The following is a 22,051-nucleotide window of genomic DNA, read 5'->3' as shown; positions in this document are numbered from 1 at the left end:
AGTCCCATGTAAATGGACAAGGTTCGACCTCATTTACACCGCCGATGATCCAGGTCTGACCCGCAGTTGATACGGATTTTTCGGCGGTGTAAAAGGGGTATAAGTCTGACCTTATGCAGGCTTACAGGAGTAAGGGGCTTTGCAAAAACGGTGTTGCAGACGCAGTGCTTGGACTCACCTCATCTCTACCCTCCCCATAAATGCTTCTGCCTGTGGTTCTTGTCATTCACGGCGCCAGCATGGCTCCGTGCTACTTCCGGGTTGGGTACGCTCGCCAAACTATCTAAAATAAAGTAACTTAACTCCATGCCAACGTGGATAGTTCATACCCCCACTATCCACGTTGGCATGGAGTTGATTTTAGATAGCGTGGCGAGCCATGCTGGCGCCGTGAAACTACACAAGTACCCTGCCTGTCAATCAGGCAGAGGCGTTTGCATTATAGCGATGCAATAGCAGGACCCGTCGTGTACATGCGTGGGAAACTGTGGGTTGGAACACTTATGAGATCCAACATGAATAAGGCTCTTTGTTCAAAAATCAGAGAGACAGTCTTTATTTCATTAGGATTAGACTAGTGCAGATTCTCAAACTCGGTCCTCAGGATCCCACACAGTTCATGTTTTCCAGGTCACCTGTGGATTTTTAAAATGTGACAGTTGGTGATACACAGTTCTCCCGGAGGGTCACCTAGAAAATGTGAACTGTGTGGGGTCCTGAGAACCAAGTTTGAGAACCACTGCACAAGTGAAAAATAAAATGTCCAATGCACATAAACCATACTTTATATCAAAATGCAGAAATATAGTCAAATAGCTCTTATCATTTATTGGAATGACAAATGTTCTGATGTCCATAAAATACAGTCTGGATGTAAGTTTAGTTTCTAAGTGATGTGCATAAGGAAATTGTGACGTTATGCACATATAAAGGGGCTTTGTAAATTGTGAAATGACTGAAACAAATGAAAGGAAATACTTTGCAAACAAATACAGGTTTATAGGATGGGATACAGGTTTGTTTAACACATAAAATAAATTAGGTCTTCTAATAATTTAAGTCTCCAGTTAAGTGCCTGTTACACAATAGTTGAATGACAGATGGTTGATAATAACAGCTTGTTTGCATGGATGTCAAAAATCAACATTAGCTAAAGGCACAGACAACACTTTCTACTTTGTCTTTGCTTTACCGTAGTGTTATAGGTGTCTTAATTAACACATCTTAATGCAGTCATGTCCAACGTTGGCCCTCCAGATGCTGTAAACCTACACATCCCAGCATTCTTTGCAATAGTTTTAGCATTCTCAAATAGCAAAACTGTGGCAAAGCATGCTGGGATGTGTAGTTTCACAACATCTGGAGGGCCAACGTTGGACATGCCTGTCTTAATGCTTCCTTGCAGCACATAGGGGGAAATGCATCAAACATTCTACAGAGGACAGGTGTGGTGATTGTAAATAGCTGAATATCACCTTCTTGTTATATTAAAGGGTTGGGTATGGGATTCCACCAGTCAGGATGCCGATGGTCATAAAACCCGACAGCAGCACCCTGACAGTCAGAGTCCCAACACATTTTGGTAATTCAGAGATGGTTGGGAATTCATCCATAATTGCAGCTGTTCTCAGTAGTGTCTATGTAAATATGCAAATGCTTCTCTCAGCCTTCCCTTGGCCCTGGGGTGTACTCCAGCCCAGGTATAACAAACCCCTTCTCAAGTGTGAGTGAACAAAATCAGACACTTGCCGAGGCATCCACTTTCAAGCTCTGTGGTTGGTGTGATTGGGACAACGTTTTTAAATACTCAAAGATCTGTCACTCCATCAACATGTGTGGTAGCCTAGGGTCTACACTACCTATTCTTCTCACATCCAACTCAACATTGCCTCTGAGTATTGGGTTTGCTAATGGGAACACGCCATAAAACGGACCATTTTTACATTCACTTAAGGGCACCTCCTAGTCTCCACCTGAACTGCCCAGGTATCACACACTCCTTCTCAAGTGTTCGTGAACAAATCAGACACTTGCGTTTGCAAATGTGCTGTAAGGGTTTCTATGTATTTTTCTGGATGTGCGGTAGCAGAACCCCCACCACCCCCGAAACCGCTCAACTACGGGGTCCGTCTATGCCTCAGGCTCTGTGGAGGTTATCTCTTTGTGTGTGCGGTCATGGCAAATTGATTCTTCGCCAGCTGCTCAGACACAGCAGTGCGGTTGGGGGGCCGTGGGGAAGCGGGCCGTGGTTGCGGCCATGGGAACGCCCAGTGTTTCATGGGCATTCCCACTCTAAAGCACCGGTGCTTCCCGTACAGGCACCTGCAGATCTAAGACACAAGAGAGGTGTCTTAGATCTGCGAGCGTTTGAAAATCATAGAATGGCGGGCAACCCTAGAATGATTTTGCCCCTGGGAAATCAGTGTGTAAGGGGGGGTCGGGCATTTGTGCGGGCGGCAGGTGGCATTTAAATGACCTGCAAAAATGCAAAATTTGCAGCTTTGCGAGTCAACCAGAATTACTCCCTATGTACAGTGGTGCTAAATAGTTTGCAAATCCTTTACAAGTTTCTGAATTACTACATGCAGGTATCTCCGCATACACCATTGATGCAGTCACACCAAACAGCCTCTCTTGGTACACCAAATTGCACAAGAATCTTCTAGCATCAGTCAGCTGCACCTTTTTTATAGTACCGGTTCTGTTCTGCTCTGCTCTGTATACAGAAGGCAACCGCAACCTCGGTCTTCAAGGCACACTCAGAGTATTACTATTAGTATCAAAGACCATTCAACATACTATAAACTGAATATCTACAGGTACAGTAAGGGGTCCTAGTCCCCAAGACTGCAATATCTTAAGTTAGTTGTCAAGAACTTCATTAGAAATTGGAAGACCATTTATAGCATTCATCATACTTTGGACCATATCTTCCATCATAAGGCGTAAGGTGTCACGCGTCGCAGTGCCCATGTGAGGAGCTAAAATAACATTGCTCAGTTTAAGCAGTGGGTGATCTCTGAAGAAAGGTGATTTCCATTGTAGAGGAAAATAAAAAAAAGGAGAAACCAAAAAACAAAAGTCAACATTACCATTGTGATAGAAGTATTTCCTCGTTGCCAGTATTAGCTTTGAATGTTAACCTACAGTATATTAAGTAACTATGGGATATCGAAAACCATTGATCAGCTCTCAGAATTAACATAACAAATCATATGTACAGTGTGGATTGTTTAGTCAGTGGCTGAACCAATTGTACCCAGAATCAACTTTATTGGCCATGTATACCTGCGTGTACTAGGAATTTGACTTGGATTTACTGATAAAAGCAGTGCACTTCCCAAATGATGGACCCAGGGTAACTTTTCTAGAAAGTTTTTTTATTTTTATTAAAAGGTATAATTTTTGAGTTTTTAACTAATACAGGAAAGGATCAGTTGAAAAAAATCATAATAAAATAAAAAAAAAATAAGAAAGCTACTTTAATTTCAGGTCAAGCAAAAGTAATGGACATTACTAATGAAGTAACTATCTGTTATTGACAGTAATGTGTGTCACTAGGCTGTTCTCACCTTCTTGTTGTACACACTGTCATTTTTCAAACACAGCATGTAACATGACGAGAGATATTTTGTTGATACTTTATAGCTCTCTACTTTATTTCTCTCCAAGCTTTGATACATATAACCTCAAGTGTATGTAGGGAAGTTATGATACAGTACTAGAAGTCCATAAATGTTACAATGAATAGCAAGTATAAAGGTTAATGCTACAGAAAAGCACATTGGTTTTCAGTTTTGTAAAGGTCACAATGGGCCTAGTTCATGTTTGCCCGAATGGCCAATTTTCACAGAGCTGATCTCACTGAGCTTTTCATCGCAAAGTAAATGACAGGAAGAGACTGTTTTGGGGAGTTAACGTAAAGCACTATAGTAATAGTCAGTGGGCAGAAGAGATGCAGAGCCCAATCCTACAGTCTAATCAGGAAAGATCTCCTCTACTATGGCAGATTACTGGAAGCAATGAGGCAGTGAGTCCCTTTGTGTAAGGTGAGTCGCCCATCCTTTCACTGACAGAGCCTTCCTAACAGATGCACAGCACAGTCCTATAGCAAAGCTACTTGGAGAGCATTTGTTTTGACTGCCAGATGCAGAGCATCATGTACAGGATGATGCAGGAGACTGATCTGAAGGAGCTCCAGGTCTGGCAATGATACCTCTATGTTTGCTATCAATATCTCTGCTACAGTATAGCAATCTAAGGCCCCAATACACATGGGGGCGATTTACATGCAATATGGGCAATTTACATGAGATTTCAGATGTAGAGTGCCAAGATTGCATGTACATGACAAGAGGTGCGATGTGACACACGTTCCTGTGCGCATTGCATCGCACCTCCTAGGTCGTATCTGCCGCCGGAGAAATCCGTCACCACCCGCTGGGTCTTCAGGAGCACATGCCGATGCAAAACATTGCAGGGCTCGCCTCCTCTCCCGGCTCTGTCCAGGCTCCTCCCACTCGGCAGCAGCTGCGAGGACTCCAGCAGCCTCCTCTCCTCGCTCCCTGCCCCGTATCCCTCCCCCTCCTTCTACCCAGCAGCAGCATTAGCCTCTGACAGAAGAAAATACTCCCGAGGCTGCTGCTTCCACTGTCCACCAATACTTTCAGCCCACTACCCACAGCCCAGGGATGGTGGGGACAACCCCAGGCTTCAGCCCAGGCAGGGAGGGACCCCTTTATTGGGGGCGTGCCCACTACCCCAGGGACCCAGCCCGGGCTGACCAGCCAGGGAGCTCATGCTTTGACTGCGGGATGTAAAAAGTGTCACCCGGCTGTGGCAGGACACCACTTTGAGCCCGATGCTGGTTTCCAAGATATGGGGGACCCCTAGTCCTTTTGTCCCCCATATTTTGGGAACCAGGACCGGGCCAAGAACCCGGTGCTGGTTATAGAAATACAGGGAGATCCCAGCAGTATTTCTGTAACCAGGACCGGCTCAATGAGCCCAGGGCTGGTTATAGCCGCGAGGGGGACCGCACGCCGTTTTTATTTATTTATTTTATATTTTATTATACCGAGAAGCCTGCATAGGTGTGACTGATCTGACAGACCCGTACAGGCTTCAACCAAATACGCCTGGAAAATGAGGAGTATTTTCCAGCTGTATTTTCTGCTGAATTACCGGCCAAATTCAACAGTAGGGCGGAGACTTATTAAAAAGGCTGATTACGGCTAATCCCCGGTGCGAACGGGTACAACCGGGATCGGACGAAAATACAAATGGAGAATACGGCGCTGTAATGGCCCTGACATCAGTGTCCCTCCCTCCCAATGCCCGGGCAATGCCTGTGTTTTCGCTGGCTTTGTGCGCATGCGACGCTGATAATCGGTCAGACGGTAAATTTTCAGATTGACCAAACGCGTCTGAATAGTCCCCATATATAGGGTAGCTACTAGCTTCTTCTACATAGCTTTAAATAGCACTATTTAGGCCAGCCCCCCAACACACTGTAGAACAGCCCATCAGATAAATTGTATGGTACAAGTGTAGCAGTAAGATAAATTGTATGCGATTTGTCACGGGTTGATAAATTGCATGCAACATATCTGATGCGAAATAAACACTAAAGGATAAAATCTGACATACAGGACTCCCAGGAAGCTGCTGGAGAGTTCAAGGGAAATCTGATGCAATATCAAGCCTCAGATAAATTGCCCTAGTATATGCCCACCTATAAAGGTACATATACACGGATAGATTTGGCAAAAGACCTGGGTGTTCCTGACCGATTGAAAGCACCAATCACTCAAATTGTTCTGTGTGTACGAACAATATAGATGACGATGAGCGTACCCGCCGGTCCTTGGTAGAGATCGATGACCTTTGTTGCATTCAGAAAGATCATAGACCAATCGTTAGCGATGTGTACAGATTGTTTCGTGTGCATGCACGATGAACGATTTGGTAAAGCTGATTGACTGGCTCCCACTCCCATCCACCATCGTTAAAGATCGATCGTTCATGTGCAATCGTTTGTACAATCGTTCACTATTTGACACCAAATCGAGATTGGATCGTTTGCTAAATCTATCCGTGTGTACGCACCTTTAAAGTGTCCATGTAGGACATACAGTACACAATAGAAGGCTGCTAATTGGAGTGTTAAAACTATATTTTGATGTAGTCTAGAAGTTTCCTAGGAGCTAGCACAGACACTTACATGAGCAGCAGAATTTACCTGGGCAGTGGTTCAGGGTATGTAACATCTAAGGCAGCTGCTTTAATTTCTCCCACTTGCAGGGCTTCTACCAAAGCATCCTGATCCACGACCAGTCCTGTGTGCAAGAAGATGATGTTACTATGTACCTTTCTCTCACCATCACCGACAGTTACTAAGATAGGGAATAAGAAGCTCAGGGTTTTCATGGTTTAGTCATTTGGTTTCACCATTATAACAGAGTAAAATAACCAGGGACTGAGTTATGTGGGTAAACTATCTATAATGATGCTGAAAATGGGCACTAAAAATTACTTTGCGGCACACACCATCCATATTTTGCAAGGGTAAAAATGAGCAGCCTTCTGCCTACTGTTGTATGCAAAGGTTTGGGAACCACTGGTAAAATTGCTCATTGTAAAAGTGAATACAGTATAAGGTAAGACCATCACAGCAGGGTACAAACCTACACATGTCATAAATGTACGGAACAAACAATAGGAAAGTACCACAATGGCCCTTATTCAGATCTGATCGCAATACAAATTTGTTCTCAAAATGGGCAAATCCATGTGCACTGCAGGTGGGGCAGATGTAACCTGTGCAGAGAGAGTTACATTTCTGTGGGGTGTGTTGAAACTGAAATCTAAATTGCAGTGTAAAAATAATGCAGCCAGTATTTACCCTGCACAGAAACAAAATAACTCACATAAATCTAACTCTATGCATGTTACATCTGCCCCAACTGCAGTGCACATTGTTTTGCCCATTTTGAGAATAAATTTGTATTGCAATCAGATCTGAATAAGGGCCAATGTCTGCATCAATTTTCACATATTCTACTAGTCGCTTTGTCTGTCTCCTTTGTATAGTGCATGTGACATCTTACAAATAAGGGATAATAATGCCTCCCAATGCCTGTAACAGTATCACAGACAAATCATCCCTCTAGTACAAGAAGGGAATAAACTGTTCGAAAACAGGGTTTAAGATAGGATAATTGTCATTTTGTGCCAATTCCTATTTATGCACTGCAGAGCATCACATACCACATGCAGGCACGGTGCCTGTGAAAGAAGCCCATACCTGCAACGTGCTCTCTTCATACCTCTAGTGGGCAGCACTCTCTTCATACCTCTAGTGGGCAGCACTCTCTTCATACCTCTAGTGGGCAGCACTCTCTTCATACCTCTAGTGGGCAGCACTCTCTTCATACCTCTAGTGGGCAGCACTCTCTTCATACCTCTAGTGGGCAGCACTCTCTTCATACCTCTAGTGGGCAGCACTCGCTTCATACCTCTAGTGGGCAGCACTCTCTTCATACCTCTAGTGGGCAGCACTCTCTTCATACCTCTATTGGACAGCACTCTCTTCATAGCTCTAGTGCGCAGCACTCTCTTCATACGTCTAGTGGGCAGCACTCTCTTCATACCTCTAGTGGGCAGCACTCTCTTCATACCTCTAGTGGGCAGCACTCTCTTCATACCTCTAGTGGGCAGCACTCTCTTCATAGCTCTATTGGGCAGCACTCTCTTCATACCTCTAGTGGGCAGCACTCTCTTCATACCTCTAGTGGGCAGCACTCTCTTCATACCTCTAGTGGGCAGCACTCTCTTCATACCTCTAGTGGGCAGCACTCTCTTCATACCTCTAGTGGGCAGCAATCTCTTCATACCTCTAGTGGGACTTTTGCACATGCAATGTCTACTGACCACATGCTTTCATTTTTGGCAAAGTGTGGCCTATAGGTTGCAATGGACTGCGGGAGCCAAACTCCAAAATGCTTCCATCAAAATGGTGGCAGCACCCGCCGTCGGAAATGGAGAGAGCAGCCGATATGGAGAGATCTGCTACCGTCCCTCCATTGTGCATTTGGGGGATACTGAATATTTTGTTTTGTTTTGGGGGGGATATGCTGCAAATACTGGGGCAGATATATCAAGCCTGGTAAAGTGATAAAGTGGTAATAAAGTCGAAGGTGATAACACATCAGCCAATCAGCTCCTGATTGTCATTTTTTCAAACACAGCCTATTGGCCACTTCATCACTTTACTTTAGCTTAATAGATCTGCCCCATTATTTGATAATTAACCACCTAAATCATTACTATTCAAGAACAATACACTTTGCATACAAGATGGAGAACAAGTTCTATTATATGCTACAAACCTCGGCTTATATTTATCAAAGTTGCTGAGGGTTTCATCAGTTTAAATTCTCTTTTCCCAATCATTTTCTCTGTTGCTGGAGTTAGGTTCACCACAAGCATCACATAATCTGACTGCTGCAACAAATCATCCAGGCTTTCACAGTATGAAGCTCCAAGAGACTTTTCTTCTTCCAGCCTGTAAGAAATATTAAATGGCAACTTCAATAGTTAATTTCTGCAGTGTTTCATAAAAGTTATTGGCCATTTCACTGCAGTCATAAAAGTAATGAGATTTTTTTCACCTTTACTAACACTAAAATACATGCATCATATGTACAGGAATCAAACAGACACCACAGGCCAAATGTAATAGGGTGTGAGAATCAGAAAGTGAGAGATTTGGGGAGAGTTTCGCCATGTTTTTTAAAGCAGCAATCATTTACACTGAAAACCCAGGGTGATTTTGCAAAGTAATTAATTGCTGCTTAAAAAAAGGGAAAAACTCTCCCCAAATCTCTCTTTCTGATTCTCACACCCACATTTGATCCAACAGCTCATAAAAGCAAATGAATATTGCTTATTTTACAGCCTACATCTCAAATACAAACATCCCACCAAGTGCAGCGGCGATTACTTCACGCATACCAGCGCGGCCAGTCTGTCCTTGCAACTAAAGATTTCAAATCCAGGAGAAGGGTGAGATATCATATAAACATTAACTGTGGTGACATAAATAAATGTGGGGATTACAAGGAGTCTAATATATTGGGGGATAAGCCATTGCAAATTTGCATATTCATCTGGATATCTGGACATTATCACAAGTGGTGTCCCTGAGCTCTGAGGTATCCTTAACTATTTAAATCTAAACGCAACCTTTAAAAGGAGACCTATATTGGGTACCCAAGTATCACGGACATGTTACTAGAAATCTGCCCAATATATTGATTGGATCAAGGTGCTTGAGTGTGTGTGAATACTTATGTGTTTTTTAGCCCTCTTTTTTACTTGATGGTGTAATATTAATAAAAACAATTATGTTTATCTATGAACAGAAGCGCTCCCTTTTATTGCAATAGATACATCTCAAATACACCAGATATTAAAGTATCCACTATAGCTAAGGAAACCTACGTACAACAGTATGGCTGCTTTGTATTACCATAATGCATTATCCCTGTATGCTAACTGGATCCTTTTATAACCTTTACCTATACTGCATTTAGTATTAAGAACGGTGGCTCAGAAAAGTATAAAGTGTTCAAAAAGCAAGCAAGCAATCTCATAGTAACAACTTTTGTACATAAGCTTTATAAATACAATAATACATATTTAAGAAGACTGAAGGGATCAAGGTTAGATGACATAGTTAAATCACAACATTATCTCAGTCAAAAAGTTACTGATAAACTAATTTCCTTTGTTAATCAGTCAATGATACAATGGAGAGATTAATTTTCTTTTGGCTAATAATCATTTAGAAGAATATTACTGTTTAACAGAGTATTTTGCTGAGCATATGCCAATATGGGGCTCATTTAAGCATGTCAACTTTAATGTCTGGTAAGACTTTTGACCATTCATTGCAGATATATTTCTTGGCGGAGTGGAGTAAGGTTCAGCTGGTTACACACTAGGTCAGTGTTTTTCAACCACTGTGCCCTGGCACAGTAGTGTGCCTTGAGGTGTTCTCAAGTGTGCCCCCAGATCTACAGATGCCGAAACCAGTTTACACTCACCACCAGTTCAACTTTTATTTATTTGTCTATTCTTTACAAGGGCCAATGTATTTTATTGTTGTTGCCTGTAGGGACCACTGTGATTGTTTTTTTTTTATATGGGGGCCAATAGGTTTGGTTTTTACCTGTGGGGTCCAATGTGTTTTGCCTTGTGGGGATCTCATGGTGTGCCTTGGCAATTTTTAAAACTTATTTAGTGTGCCACAAGGTAAAAAGGTTGAAAATCATTGCACTAGGTGATGTGTGTACCCAGCGATATTGGTGTGTGTGGGGTGTGGGGGGGGGGGGGAGACTAGACGCAGCCCTGGCAAGTGCAGACGCTGTTGCCGATACCTGGGGGGAGGCCATGTTGCAGCTTAGCCCTCATTAATGAGGTCCTCCCTCGTCTGTACACTCTTTTGCCCTTATTCAGATCTGATCACAGTACAAATTTGTTCTCAAAATGGGCAAAACCATGTGCACTGCAGGTGGGGCAGATGTTACATGTGCAGAGAGAGTTCAATTTGGGTGGGTGTGTTGAAACTGAAATCTAAATTGCAGTGTAAAAATTATGCAGTCAGTAATTACCCTGCACAGAAACAAAATAACTCACCCAAATCTAACTCTCTCTGCACATGTTACATTTGCCCCACCTGCAGTGCACATGGTTTTGCCCATTTTGAGAACAAATTTGTACTGTGATCAGATCTGAATAAGAGCCTCCAGACGAGAAAGTTAAAGATATTGTTTAGAATTTCTAAGGGTCGTTCTGAGCGATATCTGGGCCTAAGCTAGATGCTCTGAACTAGACCTCTATTTATAGTTCCTTGCAACAATCAATGACCATTTGCTTTTCGCACCTTCGATGTCTGTTGTAATACAAAATCTTCATTTCAAATGCTTTAGCTCGTTGTGCAATTTTGTATCCAATCCTTCCCATTCCCACAATTCCAAGAGTAGTCCCTGTTATATCTCCTCCAGCTACCCAGTTAACATGGAAATGATCTGTGTTCGGAGACACTGCGATCTGGTGCGCTATAAAAAAGTAAAAGAGAACACTTTAATAAAGAGTAAGGCTTTCATCTTTTTCAGAATCAAATTTAACATTTCCACATCATTAAGCCATTTTAAACTCTTTATAATTTTTATTTTTTTTTATTGTTTATAATGTGGTGTATAATAAATATATTATAAATAAGACGACCAAAAAGAGTATGGGAAGACAGGAAAGTTCTATATTGTTTTATTATAAGAGACAGATGTCCCCCTTATACAGCAGCTGCAGAGATATTACAGAGGCGTACCAATTCCCCAGTGATTATTTATTACACACTTGCAGACAGCTGTAGTGATTAATAAACAATGTCTGCATTAATATCCAAACCAGTGGTAGATTTCCAACTAGGCACATGAGGTATTTGTTGGGGGGCAGGCCCCAACATAATCGCCCTGCTAGGCCACTGGCCTAGGGCCAGATGTGCTAAGCTTCAAAAGTGATAAAGTGGAGTGATAAATAGTCAGCCAATTAGCTCCTAACTTCCATGTCACAGGCTGGGTTTGAAAAATGTCAGGCAGGAGCTGATTGGTTGGTTGTTTATCACTCTCTATTTTATCACTTTTGAAGTTTAGTACATCTAGCCCACACTGAGGCCAGGCGATTTTTTTTTTAGTCATTACAACTTATTTGGTTTATTCTGCTTCTGCTACGTGTGGTGGAGGGAATAGAAGAGACAGTGGGCAGCAGATCGTGGTGCGGGAGGTGGTGGAGGCTGAGGCTGGGGCTGCTTTGGTGGCACTGAAACCAGCTTTGACTTGAAGTGACGTGATGGGGATAAGCAATAGTTGTGTGCTCATGTAGGGTGTTAAGTCCATTTAGTGAATGGAGGTCACAGAGAAACAAACATGTATAATAAAGGGAGTATGGGGGGGTCCTGTTCTGGTTTTATATTACACGGTATATTGTTTATCTGTCCTGTCAATATAAATAATGCTATAGTTATATATAGAAAAGATTCATGATTAACATTGTACAATTTATTGTTATCCTCCATTCCATTGTGAGGAAGGTTGGTATAGGAAGGAAAACACATTTCCAAGGGAACAAGAGCTGATGATAACATATACACCAGACTTCTGATTGTACACATATTTTATTATTGGCAGCCACCAGCTCTGGTTTTGTCCATAAATAATTGATCATAAATCATTTGAATTGGTCCTGGACCCACAACCCGTGGCACCCCTGCAAGTGTCCCACGGCACCCCAGGGAGCCACGGCACACAGTTTGGAAACCACTGGACTAGACATTTGGGGCTGATTCAGACATGCTCGCACAGGTCTGAATTCGTTCCCGTCTCAGATGGTGGGGGACTGCGCATGTGCATAGGCGGTAATGCACATGTACAGACCCCTGCTGTGAGTGCCTTCGGCACGTTAATTCCCTGGGGCGCTCGCTGTCTGATTGACAGGCAGGGGGCATTCCGGGGTGGACACCCATCTTTTCATGGGCATGCTCACAAATGGTTTCATCCATAGAAACACTGGACGGGCCCCAGGGAATGCCGGCATTCCCCTGCCTGCTCGGGGTGGGCAGATGTGACGTCATTGCCCGCCCCTAATTTGGACAACAACGTGCAGCAGAAAAGTGAGTCCTGGGCTACTTTTCTGCTGCAAACAGAGGAAAAGTCATTTGATAGTGAGCAACCGTTGAATGATTTTTTCCTCTGTGCCGGGGATTCTGGCTGTGTAGAACAGGGGTCCTCAAACTATTTTGCTCTGGGACCCCATCAGACAATAAAAATAATTACAGGACCCCAGCAAGTTACTACAGAAGATCATCACATCATATGTGTAGTCAGCAGACAGCACATACATGGCAGCATTGTGGAGGCACAAAATGATGGGAGAAGTCTAAAATAACAGAAAATTCAACATATTTTTCAGACTCCTTGAATTACTAACTGAGATTAGAAAACTCATCAACCTGATGGTCAGCAACATGAAATAGTGACCCCATGCTGAGAAGGTTGGGACCCACTTTGGGGTCAGGACCCACAGTTTGAGAACTGCTGGTGTAGAGGGATACGTTTGCCTGGGTGGCACCGCATTAAATTGCTTGCTGGTCTCCATATATACACAGCCTAGCAAGCAGTTTATTGCCAATTACTCCTCACCCATCAGGAAACAGTGAAATAGCCTATAGCACAATTCAGAATATTTCAGATAAGAAACAGATCAATAAACCTAAAAAAATAAATAAAAGAGGCAAATCACAGTATATTTACAAGGTGAAGTTCAACTATTGACTGGTTACCCGCGAAGGGGTAGGATTATGTCCAGTGTGTAATCCTCTAAAAGGGATAGGTACTTGTGGAGTATCACGGCTCCCACGACCTTCATCGTATGCTGATTGTATGCTAAAAATCGCATTGCATGCGATCAAATCGCATGCGATGCGATGGCACCCGATTTTGCACTGAAATGCATCAGAATGCATTGAAATGTGTATTAAACTTGTGAAATGCCCCCAAATGCCATTTTTCATAGTGCACCACCCCCACTATCAACGTGAACCCGAAGCGTGGCGAGCGCAGCGAGCCCGCGAGGGGCGGCGGTACGCGTCCTACGACCTTTTCATACCCCCACTATCCACGTCGGCGTGGAGTTGAGAATAGAATAGTGTGGCGAGCGCAGCGAGCCACCGAGCCCGAAGCGCGGCGAGCCCCGCGAGGGGACGCGGATACCTTCACAGCTATACGCGTCCCCTCGCGGGCTTCACAGGTATCCGCGTCCGCTCGCCACGCTTCGGGCTCGGTGGCTTGCTGCGCTCGCCACACTATTCTATTCTCAACTCCACGCCGACGTGGATAGTGGGGGTATGAAAAGGTCGTAGGACGCGTACCGCCGCCCCTCGCGGGCTCGCTGCGCTCGCCACGCTTCAGGTTGACGTTGATAGTGGGGGTGGTGCACTATGAAAAATGGCATTTGGGGGCATTTCACTAGTTTAATACACATTTCAATGCATTCTGATGCATTTCAGTGCAAAATCGGGTGCCATCGCATCGCATCGGATGCCATCGTATGGCATCTGATGCGATCGCATACGATTTTTGAGCAAAAATGCTTAAAAATCGGTAAAAATCATATTGCATCGTATGCCACTACATATGGCATACGATGCCATACGATGGGGATGCGATGGCATACGATTTTTTAGCAAAAATGCTCAAAAATCGGTAAAAAACGTAACGCATCGTATGCCATTGTATGCCACTACATATGGCATACGATGCCATACGATGGGAGCCGTGATACTCCACAAGTACCAAGGAATATTTTGGGATAATTATGCAAGGTTGCTGTACCATAATTATCGGTTACTCACAATTGCGCATCATGTCTGCACTCCGCTGATAACTGAACACCTCCCTTAAAGATTATTATGTGAGTCTGTGCCTGCTGCCATCATTTACCCAACTAGAAGAGAAGCAATTACTGTATGTGGGGTGTAAAACACAGCTACACTATTTTATATTACCTTCCAGAAAGCTCCTGGCAGACACAAGCAGCAATGTCATAGCCAAGTCAGCTGTAGAACTGGTGACAGCATAAGGCGTGTTGGACACTTTTACACCAAAGCTTGAAATCAACTTTAGGTCAAGGTGGTCAACTCCTGCTCCCGCACTGGCAATTATTTTGAGTCGAGGAAGACGTTTCAGAAGTGCACTGTTAACATCTGGTTTATTCCCCCAATTGAACATACACACAATACTTTCTTCTAATTGTCGATTCTCATTTAGCTCTTTCATAGTGATCAATGTAAAGTGTTGCTTCAGAAATTCCACATGATCTTCCATGACTCCATACAAGCCTCCAATCTCCTCTACCAGGGCACCAGGCAGTTCTTTCTCCATTATGTTGGTTACTTGGGGACTGAAATGAATACAGTAAGAATGGATTATTTACTATTTGTCTGAGCTACATACATTTCTGTCTACAACTTTAAAGGGGTCAATTAAGTTAGAAGAGTTACCATTGCAATGAACTAGCCCAGCTGGTGATGTTCTCACCCCATACTTATGGATATTTGTATGAAGCCCTATGGGGTTGCAAACAAAAATCTGCAAGTCCGGTGGTACAGTAAATGCAGGATTAAATACACTTACGCCCATGTGTGACTTGCATGTAATTGAATCAACCACTATACATGCTCTTTATGAAAGTCCAACAAAAATGTATTATTGCATCTGAAGTAAATTTTCTTGTAATAACATGGACTTAATTTATGAAACAGCGAAGAGTATATTTTCCAGCAAAGCTGGTGAAAAATAGGCTTTCCACTGCTTAGTGCCACTTATCAAAAGATTAACACCAGAGAATCTGGAGGCTTTTTAGGCCTTTTACCCATAGGGATCGTAGAAGAATTAAATTTATTAAACACAAAAAGAAATTTGGATTTTTACCATTAGGCAACCTCATTTTGATGTAAAATAAGCAAAGGAATCTAGCAAAATAAGTTTAAACAGGTGCTGCTACTAACATCATTTACTCAAAACATAAAATACACACATATCTGTAACAGTAGTATACACATGGCTGACCTATTTGATGACCAAAGCAAGAATCTGACTGGTGCCCCACTCTGAAATGCGGGAACCTTCAGTGTGCGCGTGCCCGAGAGGAGACGTGGCCTCTCTGAATGGCCTTGGCCTTGTAACAGTGGGTGACACACAAAGAGAAAAAATGCAGGTACAATATTCAATCATTGCTAATTACATTAGAATATATACTGAGTGGCCAAATTATTATGAACACTTGGCACTTATACACTGATCGGCCATAACTTCATGTTGTTACGGTTAGAGGGCGAGATAGCTATAAAAAGGGAAAGCAGGACAAGTGAAGCATCAGTTGCACTGTGTTGCTTGTGAAGAAATGGCCAAAAAACATGATTTAACTGAGTTTGAACGCAGGATTATTGTAGGCACTCGAACCTTCGGAACCAGTATCAAACAATGGCTGCACTTGTGAAGTGTTCGAGAGCAGCAGTTATTAATGTTTAGTGGACTACCAAGCAGAAAACCAGGTCTCAACGTCAGGCTTGTGGTCGTCACAGGCTACTGAATGTTCGATCTGAAAGGAGAGTTGCCAGAGTTGTCCAGTCCAACAGAAGAGCAACAGTACGTCAAATTGCGGGGAATCTTAATCAAGGAGCAACTGTGAAGGTCTCTGAACGAACTGTTTGCCGCACATTACACCGTATAGGCTATGGAAGCCAAAGACCTGTTCGAAAGCCTCTACTGTCTGCCTTGAACAAAAGCAGATGACTCCAGTTCGCAAAGGAGCACAAGGATTGGACAGTAGATGACTGGAAAAGGGTTGTGTGGTCCGATGAATCGGGTTTTCAATTACACCATGCAGATGGCAAGGTGCGAATATGGAGAAAACAGCATGAAACCCCATGGACCCCAACTGCATTGCCACAACACTTCATGCTGGTGGAGGCAATATTATGGTTTGGGGGATGTTTTCTTGGCGTTGTATGGGTCCTTTGATTCCCGTGGAACAACGTCTGAATGGCCAAGGGTATTTGAGTTTTAGCGCAGATCAAGGACATCCTGTTATGTTAATGGTGTACCCTGCCGGAATGGGATCATTTGTCAGACTGCATTTAGGTCTACACCATTAGGTCGACTTGCATTTAGGTTGACCTGACTGAAGGTCGACATGGGTTAGGTCGACAGGGTCATTAGGTCTACATGTGTTAGGTCGACAGGTGTTAGGTCAACAGGGTCATTAGGTCGACAGGTATAATGTTGACAGGGTCATTAGGTCAACAGTGAAAAAGTCGACATGTTTTTTTTCCCATTTTTTTTTACATTTTTCAAGCGTCGACACAGTCAACATAGCACCGCGTCCCCTCGCTACGCTCGGCACACTATTTTATTCTCCCACCACACCCTAGAGCAGCGGTTCCCAACCTGTGGTACGCGTACCCCTGGGGGTACGCGTCCACACGCTAGGGGGTACGCCGCGGCCCGGCCTGTAATGGCGTCCGCGCAGGGCCGTTTTTACAGGGGGACGAGCCAGTGGCTGTGGTCGGGCGCCGGACTTGAGAGACTGTTTTATTATGTGCCCCGCTCGGCGCTCAGTCACAGCCGCCTGTCACATTGATATGTAGACTGACAGGCGGCTGTGACTGTCTGTGAGCGCCGAGCGGCGCACAGGGCGGGGACTGGTCTGGGCGGCTGAATGAAGGAGCAGAGGCGGGCATAGAGGGAGCCTCATCCGGGGAGACCACTCAGAGCAGAGTGGACCCGGCGTGGAGGCGGAGCTATGTCACTGTGTGTGCGACATGCGAGTGGTGACTGCCGGGTAGTGCCTCCCCCTTCCTCTGATCCAGACTAGCCAAGCAGGGGACAGAGGAGGGAGGTACCCGCGCGGTTATGCGCAGGCAGGCTGACATTGCAGTGCGGACAGCCAGCAGACCCACTCCACACGCTGCTTGGTAGCCTGGAGCCAGCTCAGCCAGGGCCCAGGAGGTCGGATTGACTACATTTATGTAAGTAACAAATTTTGCTGACTATGTGCTTCTGCTGTGGCCTTGGGGAGAGGGGGTAGGGGGGAGGGATTTTGTCTTTTCTCAGGCGTGGGGCATACTTGTTACTGGCACTGTGGGGCATTGCTGGCACTGTGGGGCATTGTTGGCACTGTGGGGGCATACTTGTTACTGGCATTGTGGGGCATTGCTGGCACTGTGGGGCATTGTTGGCACTGTGGGGGCATACTTGTTACTGGCATTGTGGGGCATTGCTAGCACTGTGGGGCATTGCTGGCACTGTGGGGCATACTTGTTGCTGGCACTGTGGGGCATTGCTGGCACTGTGGGGCATACTTGTTGCTGGCACTGTGGGGCATTGCTGGCACTGTGGGGCATACTTGTTACTGGCACTGTGGGGCTATGCTGGCACTGTGGGGCATACTTGTTGCTGGCACTATGGGGGTATACTTGTTGCTGGCACTGTAGGGGCATTGTTGGCACTGTGGGCACATACCCAGTACCATGGGGTCATACCTGGCACCGTGGTGGCATTCCCGTTTCTGGCACTGTGCGGGCATACCTGGCACCATTGGAGCATATGTGTATCTGGCACTTTTGGGGGCATATGTGTATCTGGCACTATTGGAAGGCTAACGTGATCCGTTGGAATGTCTGTTGCTTCAGTAATAGAGATTTGACAAGGTTCTGTTATTTTATATGCTGTCCGCAGAATGGGCTGAGCTTATATTGTGGTCAAGTGGTTGCACTTTTTTTTTTCTCGTCATTGCCAGTATGACTTGCCCCTGTTAAGCCACACCCCTTTTTAGACCACGCCCCCTAAAAATTTCACGAGGGGGTACTCATAAATGAAAAGCCTAATCAAGGGGTATGGGAGACAAAAAAGGTTGGGAACCACTGCCCTAGAGGATGGTAGGGCATGAAATACTGCCTGTCAGCAAATGTCGACTCATAAAACAGTCAAATGACCCCATGTCGACCTTTTGCCTGTTGACCTTCCCCATGTCGACCTAATGATCCTGCCGACCTTATAAAAGTCGACCTAATGACCCTGTCGACCTAAGTCATGTCGACCTAAATGCATGTCTACCTAAATGCAGGTCGCCCATAATGCAGGTCGACCTAGTGGTGTAGACCTAATGCTTGTAGACCTAAATGCTGTAGACAATATGACCGTATCCCACCCTTCCGGGGATTGATACTTCCAGCAGGACGATGCTCCCTGTCATAAAGCTGGCATAGTCCACAGATGGTTCGAAGAGCATGACAGAGCCTTTACCTTGCTTAGTTAGCCTGCACAATCACCAGATCTCAATCCAAATGAGAATCTGTGAGATGAGATCAAACGGACCATCGGGCAGCTGGATCCAGTACAGGGGCTGGCTGGCAACTTTTAGCCTAGGGGGCAAGTCCAGAGCACTGGCCCATACCACCACCACCACCACCGCCGCCCCCCCCCCCCCCCCCCAACTCTCTGGAAGACGGAATGCTTGTTGCGCGCCGGCGGTATGCTGAAAAATTAGGCTTGTGACCTGTACCATGATTGTATTGTGTACCTGCAGATTGCACATTGTGATGCTAATTACACATTATGCCGCACACCTTGATGCCCATTACACCCCATACTGTGATGGCAATTACCCAATGCTCCCCACACCGTAATGCCCATTACGCCCCATACCATGATGCCCATTACACCACACAATGTGATGTCCACAGTGCCAGATTTGCCCCCACAGTGCCAAATACACAATATGCCCCCACAGTGCCAGATATGCCCCCACAGTGCCAGAAACACATATGCCCCACAGTGCCCGAATTTCCCACCAGCAACTCACCATTGTGCTGCTGGGGGGAGGGGGGGCAGGGGAGAGTGCAGTACATGCCCCTCCTGCCCACCGGGGAGGCTACTACCGACCATACTTGCCTACTTTTGAAAACTAGTTTCAGGGAGATTCCAGGCGCTAATAAAATGCAGCACCATTGAGGCGGGGTCTGCACATGCGCGAATATGCGCATGTGCAACTTCCCTGGTAAAATGCCTTCGCTGACTTTCACACTCACTGGGGCATTCGCTCCAGTATTGGAGGACACAGGGCACTAGCAGGGAAAAGCCCAGCGTTTTATGGGTGCGCCAATAAAAACGCTGGACGTACCCCTGTGAACGCAAGCATGTCTATGGCAGGCGGATGAATTCAGCCAGGATAAAAGTCAGTCAGTCAGTCAGTAGACTGTTTAATCAGCGAAGGGGAAAAGAAATCATTCGATGGGGAGCGACCATCGAATGATTTCTCTCCCGTGTGGCCACATGCGAGGGGATGTGTAAAAGTACACATCCACTCTCATGCTAATGCGGGGATTCGCACGCAGGGGGGGGGGGGGGGGATTGGCGTGATGTTGGATCGCGTCTACCTGCTCGCTAGGCTGCAAATATATGCAACCTAGTGAACAGGTCTGAATCAAGCCCATAGTCTATTATACACAGCCACGCCATATAACACACAGCACATTATTACATTATACACACCCCAATATTACATTATACACAGCAGCTCAACCCATATTCCATTATAAACAGTCCACTCATTATTGCATTATATACAGTACACAGCCCCCTCCCCCCACACAAACACATTACACAATGCATTATATACACAGCCCCCCCTCCCCCCCCACAAACACATTACACAATGCATTATATACACAGCCCCCCTCCCCCCACACAAACACATTATACAATGCATTATATACACAGCCCCCCCTCCCCCCACACAAACACATTATACAATGCATTATATACACAGCCCCCCCCTCCCCCCACACAAACACATTACACAATGCATTATATACACTGCCCCCCTCCCCCCACACAAACACATTACATTATATACACAGCCCCCCCCCCTCCCCCCACACAAACACATTACACAATGCATTATATACACAGCCCCCCTCCCCCCACACAAACACATTATACAATGCATTATATACACAGCCCCCCCTCCCCCCACACAAACACATTATACAATGCATTATATACACAGCCCCCCCCTCCCCCCACACAAACACATTACACAATGCATTATATACACTGCCCCCCTCCCCCCACACTAGGGTTACCACCTTTTTGTTGAGAGATTCCCGGACATTGGCCCGCCCCTTGACACACCCACTGACCCATCCCAGCCCCACCCCCAGACCCGCCCCCAGACCCGCCTTATGTTGATTTTTTTTAAACCTTTGCTTCCATTTCATTCTTGATTTTGCATACCATAATTCCAGTTACATGTTATATCACATACATTAATGGCCATTACAAGTTATGCCACACATCGTGATGCTAATTCCGTGTTATGCCATATACCGCAATGGCCATTACACATTATGCTAGGACTCAACAGAATTTTTGCACAGGATAGAGAACATGGACAGTGCGCGCCGAAGGCGCGCGTCAAATTTTTGACATAATCCCGACACACCGCAAACCCATTATATAGTATACGACATGCCATAATGGCCATTACAAGTTATGCCACACATCGTGATGCCAATTACGTAATATGCCATGTACTGCAATGGCCATTACACATTATGCCAGGACTCAACAATTATTTTGCAAAGGATGGACAACACGGACAGTGCGCGCCGAAGGCGCGCAGCAAAATTTTTGACATAATGCCGACACACCGCACACCCATTATATAGTATACCACATGCCACAATGGCCATTACAAGTTATGCCACACATCGTGATGCCAATCACGATGTATTATTCCATGTACTGCAATGGCCATTACACATTATGCCAGGACTCAACCAAATTTTTGCACAGGATGGCAAACATGGACAGTGCGCGCCGAAGGCGCGCAGCAAAATTTTTGTCATAATGCTGACACACCGCACACCCATTATATAGTATACCACATGCCATAATGGCCATTACATTTTATGCCACACACCGTAATGCCCATTGCACGTTTTAATGAACTTTGTAATTCCGATTACTCATAAGCCCACACATGATGCCCATGACATACTATATAACACACCGTAATGCCCATTACATACTATATAACACACCGTAATGCCCATTACATACTATATAACACTGCAATGCCCATTACATACTATATAACACACCGTAATGCCCATGATATACTATATAACACCGCAATGCCCATTACATACTATATAACACTGCAATGCCCATTACATACTATATAACACTACGCAATGCCCTTGACATACTATATAGCACCGCAATGCCCATGACATACTATATAACACCGCAATGCCCATTACATACTATATAACACTGCAATGCCCATTACATACTATATAACACTACGCAATGCCCTTGACATACTATATAGCACCGCAATGCCCATGTCATACTATATAACA

At 44.9% G+C, this 22,051-nt stretch overlaps 1 protein-coding gene across 4 annotated transcripts in view; it reads right to left on the bottom strand.

The window, feature by feature from the left end:
- Positions 1 to 540: 540 nt before the first annotated feature.
- LOC146080462 (glyoxylate/hydroxypyruvate reductase B-like) overlaps positions 541 to 22,051 on the bottom strand; it is a 29,348-nt gene continuing 7,837 nt past the window's right edge. For 3 of the 4 annotated variants that reach the window (XM_083187797.1, XM_083187798.1, XM_083187796.1), the window contains exons 2-6: positions 14,627 to 15,021; positions 10,949 to 11,123; positions 8,391 to 8,566; positions 6,242 to 6,338; positions 541 to 3,019 (exon numbers count right to left, since the gene is read on the bottom strand). In XM_083187797.1, coding sequence (XP_083043923.1) covers positions 2,863 to 3,019; positions 6,242 to 6,338; positions 8,391 to 8,566; positions 10,949 to 11,123; positions 14,627 to 15,002 — 981 coding nt within the window. In that variant the 5' untranslated portion in view covers positions 15,003 to 15,021 and the 3' untranslated portion in view covers positions 541 to 2,862. Of the gene's footprint in view, positions 3,020 to 6,241; positions 6,339 to 8,390; positions 8,567 to 10,948; positions 11,124 to 14,626; positions 15,022 to 15,689; positions 15,816 to 22,051 lie in introns of those variants that run through there. The other variant, XM_083187799.1, reaches the window with a different exon arrangement.

Source organism: Crinia signifera, chromosome 5 (genome assembly GCF_055691185.1).
Source record: "Crinia signifera chromosome 5, ASM5569118v1, whole genome shotgun sequence".
NCBI lineage: Eukaryota > Metazoa > Chordata > Amphibia > Anura > Myobatrachidae > Crinia > Crinia signifera.
Note: the sequence above shows the minus strand (reverse complement) of the source record. Positions and strands in the feature narration are given on the sequence as shown.